This window comes from Balaenoptera borealis (assembly GCF_965194805.1).
Source record: "Balaenoptera borealis genome assembly, chromosome: 2".
NCBI classification, from domain to species: domain Eukaryota; kingdom Metazoa; phylum Chordata; class Mammalia; order Artiodactyla; family Balaenopteridae; genus Balaenoptera; species Balaenoptera borealis.
The window spans coordinates 124,091,943-124,112,491 of NC_138867.1; the positions used below are offsets into that span (position 1 = coordinate 124,091,943).

At 41.6% G+C, this 20,549-nt stretch overlaps 1 protein-coding gene across 1 annotated transcript in view; it reads right to left on the minus strand.

Annotated features, from left to right (window-relative positions):
• Positions 1-20,549, minus strand: part of GRXCR2 (glutaredoxin and cysteine rich domain containing 2) — a 31,098-nt gene continuing 10,549 nt past the window's right edge. Inside the window, exons 2-3 of the mRNA XM_082382832.1 lie at positions 15,399-15,620; positions 1-9,166 (exon numbers count right to left, since the gene is read on the minus strand). Of these exons, the coding sequence (XP_082238958.1) occupies positions 8,984-9,166; positions 15,399-15,620 (405 nt within the window). The 3' untranslated portion in view covers positions 1-8,983. The remainder of the gene's footprint in view (positions 9,167-15,398; positions 15,621-20,549) is intronic.

Below are 20,549 nucleotides of genomic sequence, written 5' to 3' on the forward strand. Positions count from 1 at the left end.
AAAGCACCGTCACCATCATCACCACCACCATCACCATCATAATCATAATCATGGTTTACAGGACAAGATGAGTTTTGTGAAAGACCATGAATTCAAAATGACTCAAAATAGAAAAGTTATTATGAAGCTTGCCCGAAAGATGACTGTAATAGAAAGCAGTGACTATAATAGATCATGTTTATTTTTTATTGATTTTAATAATTAAGAGGGTTTGATATTTCTTCTATGAATCTTGTATGTTTATAAAGCACAGTCATATGTCTGCTTTATCTGTTAAGAATAAACACTGGACGCTGTAAGTCAAATAGCCTCAGAAAATGTAGATGTCAAGAACAGGAAGGACTGTTCAGTTTGGGTGGGCACCCACAATAACCAACCAGAAAGGGGGTTCCACAGTGTTTGCCAGATGACCTACAGAGGAACACTAACTACACAGACTTAATCTCTCAACCCCTTGGAGATTAAATCTCAGTGCTAATAAGGGAGATGTAACTTTTTAATGCTAAGAGACAAAAATCAATACTTGATTATGACAAGACTATAGGTTATATATAACAATGGCCAAGTGATTTTTTTTTTCAATCAGAGATAAATACTAGGTTGCAAAATTAAAACCCTAGGCATAAGATAAGGCCTGAAATAGTCACACTGGCATTAACAGGTGTAATTTAACTATAGAAAATTATAGTTAATTTTTATAGTTAAGCTTTTATAGAAAAGCTTAATATAGAAAGGTGGTTTGGGTTAGAATCACCTTGAGAGAAACAAACAAGTAAGATCAAGAATTAGTCAGTCAATAAACCAAAGCTCTGCAATCTAGGCAGTTCTGATAAGGTAATCTTTTCTTCAGAATCTGCTAAGAATTTTATGACCCAAGGAAAGGAATAAAATTAATAATGCTGAAACTCTGAGGATATCTAAAAACAAATATAGAAAAACAAGAAGAGAAATAAGAAAGACATTAAACCTATGTTATTGATGCTTTAGAGTAAATTTAAGTGAAACTATAACAATAAGTTCTGTAGCCTTTGTTTTATATGTTTGTGAATTATGGTTTTGAAGTGTTTAAAAGGATCAGCTGTTCTAAATATATAATTACAGTTAGTTTAAACTGTTTAAAATGATATGCTTAATAAATCTGTAATCAATATTTAAAGGCCCCAAGAAAAAATTCATTTTCAGTTTGGGGTATTAGATTCATGAGTTTAATAAATTGAACATTAAACAAAGAACAAATGATTCTGTGTATTCCTCTCCATGGGAAAACCTTTTGGATTTAAATGATCTGTCAAAAAAAAAAAAACAAAACAAAACCAAAGAAATGATCTGTCAATAAAGACCTAGAGAGAAGGTAGTCTTACCTTGTGTTAATTATCTATCCCTATGTAACTAATGGTTCCCAAACTTACTGGCTTAAAACAACATTTATTATCTCGAAGTTTAGCATCCCACAGGCCAGGGATCCGGGCAGGGCTTAACTGGGTGGCTGTGGCCCCAGGTCCCTCACAAGGCTGCAATTAAGAGGTCAGCTCTGGTTGAGTCTCAAGCTCACCTAGGAAAGGAGCCTCTTCCAAGCTCACACATGTGGTTGTCGGCAGGATTTAGTTCCTAGTGGTTGCTGGACTGAGGACCTCCATTCCTCCTTGGCTGTTGGCCAGGAGCCACCCTCTGTTCGTGGCCACGTGACCTCTCTATAATGCAGCTCACAGCATGGCAGCTGGCTTCATCAGGTGAGGAAGCAAGAAAAGCCAGAGAAAGAGTCATAGTCTTTTATAATCTATTCTCAGAGATGGCATCCCGTCATTTTTGCCATAGCCTACTGTTTGAAGCAAATCACTCAGTCCAGTTCACATCAAGGAGATGATTGCACAGGATGATTACCAGGAGGTGGGGATCATTGGGAGCCATTTTAGAAGCTGTCTACGTGTGAAATTTCCCAAGGCACTGGCCCATACGGCAATACACTGAGGAGGGCCATGTGTGTGCAACCAAATGTCATGTCTCTGCAAACACCAAATCACCAATCATTTCCTGAGCACCTTCTATGCACCAGGCTTTGTAGGAGATGCTGGGGATACAGTGATAGATGAGGCACACTTCCTGCCCTTAAGGAGCTCGTAGCTCAATGAAAGAGACCCACAATTCAAGGAGAGTTAGCCACTCTCTCTTCTCTTCCTCTCCTATGGCAAATATAATTTTATTTTGCAAATATTTATTTAAATCTCTGGTTCCCTGTGAGACTATAATGTCCCCGAGAGAAGGTACTATGTCTGTTTCATCTTCTGGCTCCTCGTGTCTTGCACATGGCCTGACTCATAGGAGGCTTTCAATAGCATAACACTTTGAACCTAAAAAACAGCCATGGTCAATAATCTACTAGCTATTCACACCTAAACGTGAATTAACGGCCCCAGTCTTCTGAGAATTAATCATTAATAGGGAAAGAAGGACTTGGGAGCTGGACAAAAGTGATGCTAAGGGGAATGTACAAAGAGGAATCTCGTCATGTTAAAGGAGATACAGGTTGACTCTAATTTTGTCAAGGCCTGGTTTAACTTCCCCCTCCTACTTCCTTCGCCCACTCTCCCACCCCCAAGCAATGAGGAAGTTTTACTGTATTATGGTTCCAAGTCTTCTCTTCTCTGGGCTGTACACGTTCTTTAACACAGGCAGTAATTATATGCCACAATCTGACACTGACATAACTCCATTTCTCTCTCACATAATTGCAGGAATGCAAACTCTCTGTAATTACTGTGGTTAATTAGAAAATGAGGAGACGCAACTAATGAGGACAGGTGATAAAAACAACTGTGAACATTTCTTTCAAATTTACCGTTAGCATAAAATTCACTCAGCTTAAGCTCTAGTGAACCACAGTTTTTTATAAATGTCACTGGCACAGGTCTAAATGAATATTTTACCACAGCGATTCGTGTTTTCAGAAGACTTAGGATAAGAACAACATCTTCCCTATAAATGTAAGCTTAATTGATGTCTTTGGAAAGGTAAATTATGTGGATTTCAAAAAATATTTTAAATATGCAACATTCTCTTCAATAGGAATCTTATCTGGAAAAAAAAAAAAAAAGGAAGCCAAAATATAAACAGAAAAATAGCAGAGTTATTGCAGGGGCAAAGGTTTCAGGAGTATGGACTCTTGTCCTCCTCACCCCACAGAATCCCCTGGACAGGAAGGGAAGGGAAGATAAGTCATTTCAAACCACAAGCGTCTTCCAAGAAGGGTGGGGTGTGTGAAAGAAAACCCCTGGCCCTGCAGATCTTGGCCTGTGGAGAAGAAGATAGGCCTTGAGGCTAAGCCGTGTTTGGGAATAGGGGCCATGAAGATAAGTCACTCTACCCAACAGATTAATAAAAACAGAGGGTGAACTAGAAAAGAAAGGAAGGACCAGGGTTGCAAGTGGCCAGCACAGTCAGCAAAGGTAGTCTTGCTAAGTTAGGTTGCCTCGTTACAATCATATAAGGTCAGCTCCCGTTTTCATACAGCTTTTTCCTTTTACAAAGGCATAGTGAGGCAAGATGTTTGTGAGGACCACAGCAAGGGCATGCAGGTGTATAGTCTGGGTGGACGTGGCACCCAATGGAAAGGAACATGCTGTGTGGGACTGAAATCAAGCAGGACCCTGTGGGGCTCCTGGGCATGGAAGCCTTTCCATGTCCATGTCCCCCATTTCTTGTTTGTAGGGAATAGTTTCCAGCCTCCATGACCTTCCCTGAGATCCAAAGGGCAGATTCCAACAGTTGCTAATCAGGAAAGGGAGGGGATGCAGAGACACGGGCGGAGCCGCCAGGAAACAATAGAGCAGCCTTGGAACAGGATCCTGGTTCCACCTCAAGGGATACACGACATAACAATATCTTTAAGCTCTTCTGCAGAACTAAAACCTCCACCAACTGGAAGATGTTCCAGAGAGAAGGTCACAGTTTGATAACCTCGAGAAGTTCATCAGGACTACCTGAGGCCAGATTAAAGGAACCAGAGAAGTTCATCAGGAGGCCGGATTAAAGGAGTGCAGGCCCTGCACACACTCTGATCCCTATCAGCAACTCCGCCCTTGAACCTTTGTTATAAAACTCCTTAATGGGGGAACTTCCCTGGTGGCGCAATGGTTAGGAATCCGCCTGCCAATGCAGGGGACACGGGTTCGAGCCCTGGTCTGGGAAGATCCCACATGCCATGGAGCAACTAAGCCCATGCGCCACAACTATAAGAAAAAAAAAAAACAAAACCTCCTTACCAGGGACTTCCCTGGTGGCCCAGTGGTTAAGAATCCACCTGCCAATGCAGGGACACGGGTTCGAGCCCTGGTCCAGGAAGATCCCACATGCCGCGGAGCAACAAAGCCCATGCGCCACAACTACTGAGCCTGCGCTCTAGAGCCCGCGAGCCACAACTACTGAGCCTGCGAGCCACAACTACTGAGCCCACGTGCCTAGAGCCCGTGCTCTGCAACAAGAGAAGCCACCGCAATGAGAAGCCCGTGCACCGCAATGAAGAGTGGCCCCTGCTCACCGCAACTAGAGAAAGCCCACGTGCAGCAATGAACACCCAACGCAGCCAACAATAAATAAATAAATAAATAAATAAAAATTTATAAAAAAAACTTCTTACCAAATCTCCCCGGGTTGGGACACAGAGTTCTGAGAGGCACAAACCGACTGTGGCCCCCTTTGCCTGGCAAAGCAATAAAGCTGCTCTTTTCTACGTCACCCAGAACTCTGTTTCCAAGAGTCTGTTCAGCACTGGTGCAGAGAGGCTGAGTTTTCGGCATCGGGACTAAGAGGTGATCCCTAAACTGAATTAATTCAATTGTTAGGACGATTCAAGGTGTTAGTAAATGTGGAGTGCTAACAACAGTGTCTTGTGATGAACTGGGAGATTGGGATTGATGTATATACACTAATATGTATGAAATGGATAACTAATAAGAACCTGCTGTATAAAAAAATAAATAAAATTCTAAAATTCAGAAGAAAAGTATTATTATAATAATGAAAATAAAAATTTTAAAAGAAAAAAAAAGAACAGTGTCTGCACACACTACAGCTGATATGTACTTGTTAAAATAAACAAGTAAATTAACTCTGCAATACAGCTGACCTGGGCCAGCACAGGAACCAAAAGTCACTGGAGGAAGTAGCAGAGGAGGCAACTGCATCCTCCCTGAGCTGTAAAGCCAGATTCGCTCATTATGCTGACCAAAGGCCTAAGATTATAATCTCATTAATGCTAAATACTAAGTGTATTTTCATCTTTGAATCCCCTACTTATTAATTCTTTATTAAATAGAAGCATGATTTAAAAGAGTACACATAACAAACAAACAAAAAAAGAGTATACACAAAAGTCTATGAAACCAAACAGAAAAAAAAAGCTACTAAGACTATACAAATACACTGTGATGTTATATTATATATAATGTCTTTTATGTATAATATTTTTTAAATCTCAAAATAAGAAAGAGATTAATGCTTAGACTTTAGCTTCCTGGAATCTGATCTTGCTGGAATATAAATGAATGGATAGATAGTGTGCCTTTTGAAAACATGTATTCATTGAAAATTTTTTGAGTTTTCAAAGGATATAGCATTATTTTTATTTTGACCACAGCATCACTGTGATACTTTCTAACCCTCTTATTTGTCTCTAGCTCTGAAGGAATTCTCACAGTCTTAGGCGTCCTGGTTGGCTAACCTTGCCCTAAACCTATCCCTGACACTGCCCAACCCACTGGTAATGCTTGTAGTACACAAATCAGAAAGCGGATTTTTGTGCAAACTTATCTCCACTAGTAAGCAAAGAACTCAGGAAAGTTTTGCATACAGTTAAGTAGGTCACAAGCAATATTTCTGCATACAAAGGACAGTAAGTAGACCCTATACCCCTACCTTCAAAATATATCCACAATCTGACCATTTTTACCACTTCTGCTGGAGCCACCCTGGCCTAGACCACCATTAGCTGTCACCAGGCTTACTGCAGTGGTCTCCTAAATGGCCTCCCACTCTCACTTTTGCCCGGTAGCATCTTCCCTCAACACAGCAGCCAGAGTAGCTTGTTAAAACGTAAATTAGATGGTGATCCTCTGCTGCTCAAAACATTTGTATCCGTCGGCATCCAATCAGGAAACCAGAAACCACTCTAGATATCTCAGAGAGAGGATACGTATTATAAGGAATTGATGACAAAGAGGAGTAACTGCAGGAAGCCACTGCCACCCTCAGGCTGGAGGAACAAAGGGAATATGGTGTGACATGGAACCTGCAATCAGAGCCACTGAAGGGACCATGGCTGGAAGAAGCTGCCTGAGCCAGAGTCCCCAGTTGCCGTTGCTGCTAGGGCAGCTGCCACATGGGAAAGGCTGCCAGGACTCTCAGCTGGAAAAACAAGGAAGGCTCTTCCTTCCTCCCTTCTTGCAGTCCTGCCAGCACCTCCCAGGGCAGAACCTAAGAGGACGCCAGCGGGCAAGGGACTCTGGGAAGTGTAGTTTGCAGGTCCCCTGTCCCGGCAGTAAGAGGAGGGAGCTGATGGAGAGGGTGAGGGGTTTCAGAAAACAGCTCCCATCCAGAGCAGCACCTCTCTCATGGTAACACCCAAGTTCTTACGATGGTTTCACAAGAAGGCACCGCCTGGTCCCGACACACGCACACGTCTTCTTTTCTGACCTCCTCTTGTCACCTTGCTCACCGTGCTCCAGCCACGCTGGCTTCGTTGCCCTTCAAACACACCATGCTCTCCTTCCTGTGCTGTTTCCTCTGCCTGGAATAGTCCTACCCCAGATAACTTCGCAACTCCTTCATCCCCTTTCAGCCTTTATTTAAAGGACACCTTCTCAAGGACACTTCCTTGAAAACTAATTGAAAAATGCAACCCCTCCTAACTCCCGATCCTCAGCAATGTTTTATTTTTCATCAAACATTTATCCTTCTCTAACACACTATACATTATATACATATGTGTATAGTTTAATCAGATAAGTATCTTTTTATTCTGTATTACATATTTTTAGTTGTCTCTAAATACATATATTTTAGTTGTCAATATCACCCCACCAAAATGTAAGCTCCACAGGGACCAGGACTTTGTCCGTTTTGTCTAGTGATACATCCCCAGTATTCAATAAATACTTAACTGAATAAATAAATGTAATCATTAGTAGATGTATTTATTATGAAATGAAAAATATTAAATGCTCTTAAGAGCTTGGGGTAAGGAAAAGAAACCAACAGAGTTCACACCTCTTCCTCTGGGAAGCCACTCTAACCCCACTCAGGCTACGTTAGGTGTCCCTTCTATGTGCTCCAAATGCTCCCTGGAATTCCCCTTTCCCAGAACTTGTCACACTATATTGTAATTTTCTGTTTATATATCTGTCTCCTCCACTGAAACTCTAAGTCCCATAAGATACCAAAGGGTGGTGCCCATCTGGGAAACACTGCGCATCAAGCACCTGGTAATACCGTCCTGCATGTCCAACAAACAGTATCTGTGGTCGAATGTTCCTGTCAAAAAGGAGAAGAATACACTTAAAGGTCTTAGGATCTCTCGACATCATTCCTTCCTCTGATATTCTGGAAAGACAGAAGAGCCAATAGCTGTAAGAAAACATAAACAGAGTCAGGAAATAGTTAAGTACAGAAGCAAAGAAAGTTGGTGAGCGATAGTGCCATTGTTTTGGCTAAAAGAGAACAGGCAAAATTATCTTGGTCTTGAAAAATAGTTTAATATTTTTATTAGAAGTATGTATATTGTCTGAAGATCACTCCACTGTTGAATTATATTAACAGCTGAATATTAGAGAATAACAAACAAATCTTGAAAAAATTAAGTTATGAAAATCAAAATAATTACCATAGAAAAGCAATGCGTATAAATAGATAACAGATTTTACAGTGTTATTCTCAAGGAGGAAGGGGAATGGCTGTTAGAGCGGCAAAAGTTCATTAACAAACGTATTTTTCTAATTTTACAACCAACTTTAAGAGGAAAAATTATCCTTAGTATGCATATTCATAGACAGTAGAAACATAATTACTAAATATCAGCCTTGGTTAGTTTTTTTTTTAGAAGTTTCCAATAGATACCTATAAAATATCCACAGTCGTTTATGAAGAGATCATGGCTATATCTTAGCCTTAAAATAAATGCATTCATTTGGTAATAATTTGGGGGCTGGAAGAAGTCGTTATCACACACACCCATATACTTAAGCACCAAATTTATCATAAATAGCTTTGACTTGGCTTATAACCTCAGTAGTGTAGAGGCACACAGAAATGTCTTATCTCATCTTGTCCTAAGAAGTAGCATTGCTCATTGCCTGCATGCATATTACCCAAGCACATCACACAGGAAAGACTCAGGACTTTGAAAAAAAGGGGCTCCTCAGTTTGCCTCTCTTCAGCAAGAAGCAAACACATCCTGTTTTGTTTTCAGTGGCCTTGCTAGTGCATTCAACATTGGGCATCCCTTTCCTCTTCTGCTTAATTAAAAATGCAATTTGACCAATAACTGTGTGAAATGCATTATAAGCAACAAGAATGCAGTTCATCAGAAACCTGCCTTTTTTTATTCCTTTCTCTCTGCATAATTTTTCAAATAACTCCCAACCAGAAAATGACTTCAGCCTGCTGCCTGAATTGTACATTTATTTGTTCACTTGTGCAAGGAGAAACCTGAGCTAAGTCAAGTGAGATACATGCACACGGTCCTGGAAGGATCATTTTAGAACCAGTTTCAAAGCAGATTCTAATTCAAAAATGCCTCTGCCACTTAGACCCACACGGAGATGTTACCAGCCTCACGAAATATCATCGAGTAACTGAGTTGTGCCAGTGGTGGAAGTGATCGCAGCCATGGTGGCTTCCTTGCTGGGAGAGGGAGGAGAAGGTGGAGGAGGGGCAGTTGATTACAAATAGCTTTAGGGAGGATGTGATAAAAGCAGACATACAAAGCCACGGGCTATTGATTGCAAATCTGGCAAGGCTGCAGGCCATTCTCATTGCAGGCAGGGCACCGCAGGGCCCGATAGGACTCCTTAAATCTGTTGGCCAGCATCGAGAACTTGCTGCCGTGGCACAGAGAGCAGGTGGCACTGCCCGATCCTCGGCAGTGAAAACAGTTGTCCTCGGGAAGTTCCCCTTCCTGCAAGAGACAGGTCAGGGTTAAGTTACAGCAGCAGTTCAAATCCATTGTTCACACACAAGTCAAAATAGCACTGGGAGCCTGCAGAGGCTGGGGCAGAATTAGAGGAAAATGCATCCCACACATGCCAACGAGGGACCTGGCCAGAGGCACAGAATAAGCTCAGCACTTTATCCGAGATTTCCCTGATGGATCTCTCTAAGACAGCAGCCCCTGCCACCAGGCCGTGCACTCCACAACTTGACCTTTTTCATCTCTCTTGTCACCATCTGACACGTTATATCTGTGCCCATAAGGGCAGGACTTAATGCTCCTCATTGCCAAACTAATAGTGAACACTTGTGAAACACCTGGGAGGTGTCAGGTGCCGTACCCGGGCCCTCGGCAGTGAGAGTGCGGAGTCCTAACCACTGGACTGCCAGGGAATTCCCTGGGCACTGTTCTAAGAGCTCTCTCTGTGCCAGTGGTCACACGGCTTGAAGAGAAGGAGGCAGGCTTGGGTCCCAGGGGGTCAGGCGCCAGAGATCATGCTCCTAATGACTCCATATGCAGCCCTCATGGGAGTTGCCCAGCAGTAGGGGCTCAGGATTGTTCTGTGTGACTGAGGGACAGATGAATGGATGTCGCAATCCTTTGGAGTGTAGCTCTGAATTCCTGCAGAACTTTTACCTTGATTCTCTTGGAGAACCATGAAAAGGCCCTGTGATTAAGAGCTCGGCTCTGGAGTCAGCAGCCTGGAGCTGAGGCCTGCCTCTGACAACAACTGTGCACCTGGGCCGGTTCCCTTAACCTCCGTAAATCTCAGTTTCTTTACCTGTGATCTGGGAGGGATATGGCTTACCTCTCTGAGTAGCTGGAATATTAAATGAGAGAGTATATGTAAATGCCCTAATATATTATCTGGTATATTACAGGTTCTCCGTTAAAGTTAGTTTACTTCTAAACCTTGTCCCCTCCTGCCAGGGACACCAGACTATGCCCCTTGGCTATCGCTGTGCTCTTCCCCTAAGACATCTCAAGGAAACTGGCAATTTTGCACTGCCATGCAATGACCGTGCACAGACCACGAACCTTCTGTGAAATAAGGGGTAATACCAGATCGATACCAGGTAGATTCAGCACCAGTTCCTGTCCATTTCACCTTTTGAACATCCCTCAAATCTCTTCAGCTTCCCCTCCGCAACCACAATCCCAATCCAGACGCCTATCGATTCTGGCATGAACTCAGCATAGTTCCTGCCTCCGGGCTTGTGGGATGTTCTCACCATGGATACCAATCTCATGAACCTACAGTTGTGATTGCCACATAGAAAGCACCCAAGAAACCCTGTAATGAACACCTGCTCACCAGATCAACTTCAGGTTAAAACCCAATCTCTGGGACTTCCCTGGTGGCTCAGCGGTTAAGAATCCGCCTGCCACTGCAGGGGACACGGGTTCGAGCCCTGGTCTGAGAAGATCCCGCATGCCGCGGAGCAACAAAGCCCATGCGCCACAACTACTGAAGCCCGCATGCCTAGAGCCCATGCTCCACAACAAGAGAAGCCACCGCAATGAAAAGCCTGTGCACCGCAACGAAGAGTAGCCCCTGCTCGCTGCAACTAGAGAAAGCCCGCGTGCAGCAACGAAGACCCAACGCAGCCAAAGATAGATAGATAAATAAATAAATAAATTTATTGGAAAAAAAAACCAGTCTCCTTAGCTGACGTACATTGTCAGTTACTTCTCTCATCAGGCTCTCATCCTTAGGTCTCTCTCTAGCTGGTGTCGAGGGAACTTTCCCCACTCTCAACCCAGCCAGCTCCTACCTGTTCTCAGATGTCAGCTTAGCAGCTCTTCCTCCAGGAAGCCTTGCCCACCCGTACCTCTGGACCAGGAGTCCCACCCCGCCTCTACTGCCCCTAGCCTGGAAGGTCTCACACTCCCCTGAAAGTTCCTGCTGACTAGGCAGGAAGTGTTCTGGGCTCGTGCCTCTCCCCATCACTTCCTGACATCTAGTGTAGTACCTGGCACAATATTTTCTGTTCACATACTTGCTGAATGAATAAACAAACAAAACAATGATGTCTGGAGATCCCTTAGTATTCTTAAATTCTAGGAACTAACAAGACAGCTGGAGTTCACTGGGTGCCTCAACCAGCTAACACAGCTTTCTTTTGTAACCTAAGAATAAAAATCATCTCTGAAAAGGGAGGCCTACGTTCTAAAAATAGCCGCATCACACTGCAAGGTGCCTAAGTAGGTATTAAATTTTATTTATTCTAGATGTAGGGAATGGAGGTCATTTTCCGGCTGACAAAATCCCAGATGATGTCCATGCTCCCTTTTGTTAATATTTTACTGCTTGTTGCCGTATTCTGATACGTTAACAATGGGGAAATTGGTTTTCTTCCCTTAAAGTATGCAGAATAAATATATTTGCCAAAATATTCTTAAAGCAAATTGCCATGGTCCATTTTTCTGCCAAATCCATCATGTTTTTGTTTTGCACTTGATCTCACTGAGATTTTAATGATATAAGTCAATGTTGTCAAAGAAAATACAGTAAAATCCTACCATAATGCTAATACATGTGATTCAAAAATTCATTTGCATAGAATGCCAGGCCAGATATTGAAAGATTCATGAAATGACCTGGTGAGCCCGCCATAAAGAGCAAGAACCAATCATCAATCAAATTTCATCTCACGTCACGTGGTAATAGGACACATCATTAGAGGTTTCACTGGAGTTTCCATTCTTACCCTAAGTTACCACCCTTCCTCCAACTGTTTGCTCTCAATATGCTCTTTTTAATCATTCAGTTAACTCAACAGGTATTTATTGAGCCTCTACTCTATATAAGGCATGCATGATATCAGCGTCTGCGTACCAGTCTCAGTATTTTTAAAAATTCTTCTCAGAAAACATTTAGTAAGAAGATATAGAACATCGCTGCAGAGCGTAACTTAGGTTCTAGAACCCAACAACCTACCCAAACCACCTCTCACTAGCTCCATGACCAAGAAAAGGGGTCTCAGCTTTCATCAGAGACTCAAAGGCTTGCGTGGCCCTGAAGATGGTAACCAGCACCATCTGGAGGCCGATCAGCAGAGTGATTAAGATCATGAGATTGGTAGTCAGATGGACCTGGGTTTGACTACTGACTCTGGTGACCTCTGGAGAGTTACTTAACTTCTCTGAGCCTTAGTTTCCCCAGCTGCAGAATGAGACTACAGAGTATTACTCTCACAGAGTCCTTGTGAGAATGAAATGGACTACTGCATGGAAAGCACTGGGCATGGGGCCTGTCTAACATGAACCCTCAAAAAATGGCAGTTGTTATTATTATTATTATTATTATTATTCTGTTTCAAAGGTAAGATCACATAAAGCATAAAGAAGCCCAGATGACTTATGGTCTCAAATCCACTGAATACAGGGCCAGATTTTTCCCCTTCTACTTTTCATTGTGGCTCAATTCAATTATTCCTCTCCTTTTCTTTTACAGTTAATACAGAGGTTCAAGCATGGCTTGGCTTTTAGCCCTCTCTGCTCTTTCATCAAGGTCCTACTGTTTCCCTGTTCCATATAACACAACAAAGAGTCTCTTGGTCAGAATGGGCTCCTTGCTGTTCTTTGACCCTCTGTTTTAGGATAAAAGTTGTCTGGGCATTTACTGCATGAGGGATGGGGCAAACAAATAGCAATTTAAAATAGAGCTTAGGGCTTCCCTGGTGGCGCAGTGGTTACGAATCCGCCTGCCAATGCAGGGGACACGGGTTCAAACCCTGGTCTGGGAAGATCCCACATGCCGCGGAGCAACGAAGTCCGTGCGCCACAACTACTGAGCCTGTGCTCTAGAGCCTGCAAGCCACAGCTACTGAAGCCTGAGTGCCACAGCTACTAAGGCCCACATGCCTAGAGCCCGTGCTCCGCAACAAGAGAAGCCACCGCAACGAGAAGCCTATGCACCGCAATGAAGAGTGGCCCCCGCTCGCCACAACTAAAAAAAGAAAGCCCGCGTGCAACAATGAAGACTCAATGCAGGCAAAAATCAATCAATCAATTAATTAATTAATTATAAATAAATAAATTAAATTAAATAGAGCTTAAAGGACAGGCAAGCGGAGTATAACCTCTCACAGCAACTTTCTGCTGCACACCTCTGTCTTGGTTTATGGCATTAAAACTAAAAAACACAGTTCTCTCCAAATTGAATTTAAAGGTAATTGTCATAGCAGGCTTGTTGTTGTTTTTTCATTCAGGCCTGCAACGTGACCTGCATTTCTGGTCCTCTTCTGAAAATGCATGCTCCAAGTTACAATATGGTATGGAAAAGGACAGAATTAATGAATTTTAAAGTGGGACGGTAGTGCTTTGGATCACAAAGTTTAGTTGTCTGGCTGCTGCTATGCTAGTCTCTGAATAGTGCTCTGTAGAAGGCAAGAGAAGGCAGAGGCAGAATATTTCTTATCAATTGGCACTTTCGTTCCAAATTCCAGTATTCTTTCCACAAATATTTACCTAATATTTACTGAGCACCTGTTATATGCCAGGCTCTATGTTTTTTGGCATTGGAACCACTATGTTACACCCAACATAAACATGCCCCCTGACCTCATAGAGACCAAATCCTAGTGGGTAAGAGCAAACATTAACCAAACAATCACACAAATAAATGTAAGATTACATGTGCAGGGGGAGGGGGAGGTGCCTTGAGGGGTCCATCCTTGTGGATTTTTATCCTCATGGGATTTTATCCTCATGGAAACCAGGGGAGGCCTCTCTGTGGAAGTGATGTCTCCGCCGAGACCTGTGGGCAAGGAGGTAGGGAGTCTGGAGAATATTCTAGGCACAGGGAAGTTGCCTCTGGCAGGAAAGAGCAAGGAACATCTGAGGGGTAGCCAGATGGGCAGTGTGTCTAGGGCAGAAAGAATGAGCAGATATGTGTAAGAGATGAGGCTGAAGAAGACAGGCCACACAGTGCTTTCTAGAACAAGTGAGGAGTTTTGGTTTTATCCCAAGTCATAAGAGCCCATTGAAAGTTGTTTTCTTTTGGTGGCAGGGCGGGGGGAGGGTGAGTAAGGGATGGCATGATCAGATTTGCATTTCAACTATATTTTATCAAGTGTGAGATCAGGTCGGAAAGAGACAGGAATGGTTCTGAGGAGAACTGGAGTCTGTTCACGGCTTTCTCATTCCCTTGACATCACTCAAGTGCGAGGAAGCCCCTGGCCCATTTTGTCACGCTAACCCAAGGGAGGTTCAGCTTCAAGTCCCAAGAGACGGAATCTAAAAAGAGAAAATTCATTTCTGCTGCTTTCCAAGCTTTTACTCTCTTAGCTTAAATTCACCAAAATTGCTTTTCCCACCCTCAACCCCACACTGTGAACTAACGAATCTCATCACCTTCCCGCTTGTCTGAGCATGTCTGAGCAATGGTTTCCAAAGTGGGGAGTGCACACCTCTGAAAGGTGTGGGGAGAAAAAACATTCGTACTATCTATATTTATTTTTTATCTAAAGAAAACAAAACAAGAAATTAAGCTTTAATGATATCTTCAAAAGAAACGGTTATATTGATTTTTAATAAACAAGGTGACACCAGCACCCTCACTAAGTTGGGCAGTCACTTAACATAGGTGGTACCCAAGGGACCCTGTTGTATACATGATGTAAAGTGACCTCACTTTACATAAAGTGACAACGACGACCCTGCTCATTCGTTCACTTTCAGCATATTACAACATGTTGTGGTTCACTCGTGTCTGGTCTAGTGGATTTACAGATGATATTGCTTAGTTTTAACTAAACTAATCTCCACAAACTCTAAAGACAAGTGGATTTATTAGATTTCCTCAAGGAAACTGTGGGTTGAGGACTACCACCAATAGTAGGAGCACAAGCAAACCCATAAGAAAAGGACAGAGCTGATTTTTTCAGTCTCTAGAACAAGCTGTTCTAAGCCTCAATGCAAAGTGAAAACAATAAGCTCCTAATCAGATCTTAAATCATTCAAAATAATTCAAATTATGAGTATTTGAAATATGGGCTTATAACTATTATTGCTAACAATAAAATGTGATAAACCACTAGAATATAATAAACTTAAAATTCCTCAACATCTTTAACATTTAGACATAAGTATTCACATTCAAAAGTTCTTACTTAAATAGTGCACAATCAAAACAATTTGGAACCAACGGCTATAGGGCCAGCTCTGTGCAGGGCAGTGAACCGTTCTGACATACCTGTGGGTACTGGTTATGGGGGAAGGTGCCTTCTGTCTCTGCCAAAGGCCCATCGTTCTGGTCTCCATAGATTTCTTCTTTGCTCATCAGAGACTCTTCCTCAGCCTCCTCTTCCTTCTGGAGCATTTTCCTCATGAAATCTCTCTTGTCCATTGGAGTTCGAATGATTTTCAGGTTATTCGTGTAGATGATTATCTTTCCAAAATCTATAATAGGTGGGGACTAGAGAAATGAAGAATGAGCACGGTGATTCACCAGGAGTCACCAAATACAGGGCTGCAGAATCTCTTCAATATCCCAGGAAAGAGAGATATGGTCTGGCACTAGGGATCCCATCACAGCCCAAAGCTACAGTTCATTCTCTGGTTTCTTTGCTCTGTCTGAAAACCCTGAACACCAGCTTCTTTCTTCCTGTTGATGGTAACCAGCCAAAGCTGAATTAATCATGTAACTAGAATGTAGGACTCTGCAGGACAGGGTCCAGAGCTTCTATTCCTACTACATACCATGGGATCTGGTGCAGGGCTGGGTACAGTGAGTGCTTAATGCATACAAAGGAAAGCTTTTAAAAAATAAATCTCTTAGCAACCCAATTATTAGTTATGCTTTTTTAAAAAAAATTACCAGTTTACATAATTAATCAGGGTGGCTTTTAAGTTCTAACTTTTTTTATTTATTGTATAATGCATCATTTGAAAATACCAAGGAAATATCTTTTTGTTTTTAATGATGCATGAATGGAAGTAATGCTAGTTGGCAGTATTTGATTGTAAGAAATCAATAAAGTAACTGTATTTTTTAAAAAATAAATAAATCTCTCCAACATTTTTATGCATCAATAATAACAATAGACACAATTTATTGAATAACTACTATTATTATTATTATAGTGGATAGCATTTATTTTGGGTCAGGCTTCACACTAAGCATTTTACAAACATTACCTCACTTCCCTCCCAAACATCCCTATGAGGTAGATGCTATGATTTCTACATACAGATAAGGAGACTGAGGTTCAGTGTGGTTAAGAGTCTTCCACGTTTACAGAGTTACTCAGGGTTTGTGGCCAGGATTCAAACCCAGGTCTGTCTCACCCTAAGGACCATATTCTTAACACCTATACTGTATTATTCACAAACATTCCCCACCACCACCAGATAAGATATATATATGTGTTTGTGTGTGTGTGTGTGTTTTCATTATTCATATAATATGAAAATCTTTTTATGTCAATAAATGCACTTCTATAGCATCATTATTAATAGCCTATGTTCCGTTGTATGGATTTATCATGTGTTACTTCATCATTTGCTGAGAAACAACTTGGGCAATACTACAATGCAGTAGAGAAGCCTGGGCAGGAAATGTTTCGCAGAGCTAGGATAGCTTGGGGGGAAACAACAGTAGATCCCAGTTCCACTGTCCACCAGTTGTGAGATGTGGAGAGCCATTTGGCCTCTCAGAACCTGTTTGCTCACACAAATGGTTTGACATGCAACTGATGGGCACCACCAGAGACAAACTACTTATTAAAATATATGAATATTTCCATACTGGGTGGTAATCAGGTGCTGTCCTGATACTCCTGAGAGCCTTCCTGTTTCCCCAGCCTCTCTCCTCAGGGAGCCTCTCACATCCCCAAACCCAGCAACGTAGACATTAATGCTTAAGACCCCAGGTCTCAGGACCCTGCCCCAGCACTCTGCTGGTTTCTGTGCTGACTGAGCAGTGTTCCTGTGCTTAAATATTTTGACTCTCATCCTTGAGGCTAATTATATCAACATCTAGGGGTGAGGGTGCAATGAAGAATATGTAAGAGTTTGCAAAAGCTGAAGATACTATGCAAGTGATGGGCATTGTTACTGCCATTAGTATTAAAAACTTCTTTAGTAGTGCACGTACAATCATGCTACACAACTACATTCCCCAGCATAAAATATTTGGCCTTGCTTTTACAGAACTGTATAAACCAAATTTATTTAGATGCCACAGTTAAGCAGTCTCCTGTTTAAAGCCATCAGGCATTCAGTCACAACCTGGCTTGAGCAGGACTTCAATTTTCAGGTCCCCTTCCTTGAAACACCCATGGAGTTTTCAATAATTATTTACGGAGCCACAAGCTTCCTGCCTGGCCCTGTATTCTCTCCCTCTCTTCAGGGGATCATGTAGCAGCTTCCATTTCCTACTGTTTGATGCATGCTGGGTTCCTGTTTCACACTCTGGACTATCAGTTTCTGAGCATCAGAAGATAAAGATGGTGGCACTTTTGGAAGGTTCCATATCTCTTTCCAGTAATAGCCAAAGAGGTTCAGTTACTAGGAAGCTTTTTTCACACATAGGGCTGGTTGTTTTCAAGGCAAAATTCTCAATATACCAAAAAAAAAAAAAAAAAAAAAATTGCACTCATCTGGTCCAACCTCCTGCCTCTAAGCCGGTCAGCATCTGAGACACCCAGGACGGTAAATTTATTTTTAAGATACTCCAAAGATGGAGGGTCCCAAATCACCTTTAAGGTGTGTTTAAGTTTCAGTCACCCTGACAGCCAAGTTCTTCCTTGTGTCTAAGGAAACTCTCTGGGTGTAACTAAAGTTCACATTATCCAGTTACACCCAATTGCCTGTGAGGAATACCCACTCTTACATTATAGAGGACCAGGATGGAGCCAGGAATTTTTTGTGTCCTTCCAATGCCCGGAATGGCAACTTATGTGATTAAACATTCATAAATACTCTGATGTCAAAAGCAACAGGACTGGGAATTGCCATTCAGGGACCATGAAACCTTTCCACTGCTCTGTGCTTAAATGCAGACATGCCTAGTGGGTACTAGAAACTCAATGGGCTTTGGAGGTAGGCAGACCTGAGTTCAAATTTTAAGTCTCTCAAACTGTGTGAGATTTGCAAGTTTTTTTAACCCCTATAAACTTGTTTTTCCAATTTGTAAAATTCTCACAGAATTACTGTGAAGATAAAATTGCATAATTTACACAAAGTACCTGTTCAATAAATGTTACTTTCCTTCTTCCTTTCCCTTTCATTTTTTTAATGAAACTTTAGTCAGTTTCAATTCCTTAAAATATCTGATTGTTTATAACCACTTTCTCTATCCATCACATAAAATTTTAAAAGACTCCATATTTCCTAGATAAGAACCTGGTCATTATCACAATGGTAGGTAACATACACTGAGCATATACAATGTGCCAGGCACAATGCTAAGTACTTTTAATGTCATATATTTTTAATCACCATGATAATCTTTGAAAGTAGGTTCTTTAATTATCACAAGGTTAAGTGGCTTGCTCAAGCTCACAGAGTAAGTGGGTAGAACGGACATCAAGTCCAGGTTTAATTGACACCAGAGCCTTGCTTTTTATGATTATTATTTTATTGTGGTAAAATATACAAAACATAAAATTTACCACTTTAACCTTCTTAAGGTACAGTTCAGGGACATCAGTACATTCACATTATTGTGCAACCATCTCCACCACCCATCTCCAGAACTTTCTCTTATTCCCCCACTGAAACTCTTCAGTTAAACTCCACCTTCTCCTCTCCCCAACCCCTGGCAAACACCGTTCTACTTTCTGTCTCTATAAATTAGACTATGCTAGTACCTCATGAAAGTGGAATCATACAATTATCTTTTTGTGACCGGCTTATTGCAATTAGCTCAAGGTCTTCAAGGTTCATGCATGTTATAATGTGTATCAGAATTTCCTTCCTTTTAAGGCTGAATAATATTCTATTGTATGTATATACCACATTTTGTTTGTTCAGTCACCTATTGATGAATATTTGGGTTGTTTCCACCTATGGGCAATTGTGCTGCTATGAACACTGGTGTACAATTATCTGTTCAAGTTCAGAGCCCTTACTTTTAATTATTGTGCTTAACTGCTACCCAGTGTTGCTGCAAAGCCAATATTTACTAAGGGTTATTTTACAGTTGGATTCACTATTGAAAAATCATGACTTCCCAGCTCTCATTTCCTTATTTTTCCTAAGTACTGCATTGACAAGCTGTTTCAGTGGGTGGAGCTGCACGAATCCATCCTGACCACTCTCACACCAGAGGCGGGCTAGCAGTGGGATGTGGCATTTGTTCAGGCAACAAAGAAAACAAGGGTAACCAGATGAAGCAGAAATCAAACCCTGAACCTTGTCTCTAGAGTACTATGTTTAAAACCACTGTGCAGTGCTGCCAGGAAGACTCCGGTAGCTGGTTTTATCAAGTCCATGCCTAATCATACTTTTACATAAATGCCAAGTACGACACATGACTGATGAAGGTCAAGCAGTCCGATATTATAAACCATGGCCTTGTACAAGGTTCGTATAAACTATGACTTTATAAATTCTAAAGCTACAAATGAGATTTACTTAAAAAGAAATACTGTAAGTACAGGATGTAACAAAGTACCTAGGACCTAATAAGCACTTGATAAATGGTAACTATTATTATCGTCATCATCACTATTATTAATGGCCTTATTCTCTTAAAAGGAACATTCCATAGGGCCAAGGGCATGGGGAATCAGAAGACCTGGGTTCTTATTCTGACTCTGCACCTAATGACCCTATAATATTGGGTGGGTCCCTTACAACTTGGAACTCAATTTTCCTCATTTGCAAAATGGAAATGACCATACTTTGCCTTTCTCCTCAAGGTTGTGAAGAAGACTCAATGAGATAGAATGTGATAGTGCTTTGTAATGCATAAGTCACTCCACTAACATGAGGGGTTGTTCATTCCAGCCCCCTTTAATATCAAAAAGAAACCTGGTATTATCTTTGATAAATGTGGACATGCCCATAATTACACTTTTACCAATGCCAGCAAGGCCAATACATTTGTCTGCTATAGATGTATAATCTGTTCCCTTAGGAAATGAACAATAAAAATGATTAGAAAGTAATTATCTGAATTTCACACTTTAAAGATGAGAACATATCCTGGTGTGCTATTCATTAATAACCTGGTACATTATATCATTGTATTTACTCCTTTTTTTTTTTTTTAAGGCATTCATGGCCCTACTGGCAGAGAGCATATACACATCTCCTATTAGTTTTTGGAAATCAGCGAATATTTTCCAGGTTCTTCTAGCTTCAAAGAAGATCATGCATGGGCTTTTGAATATCCATG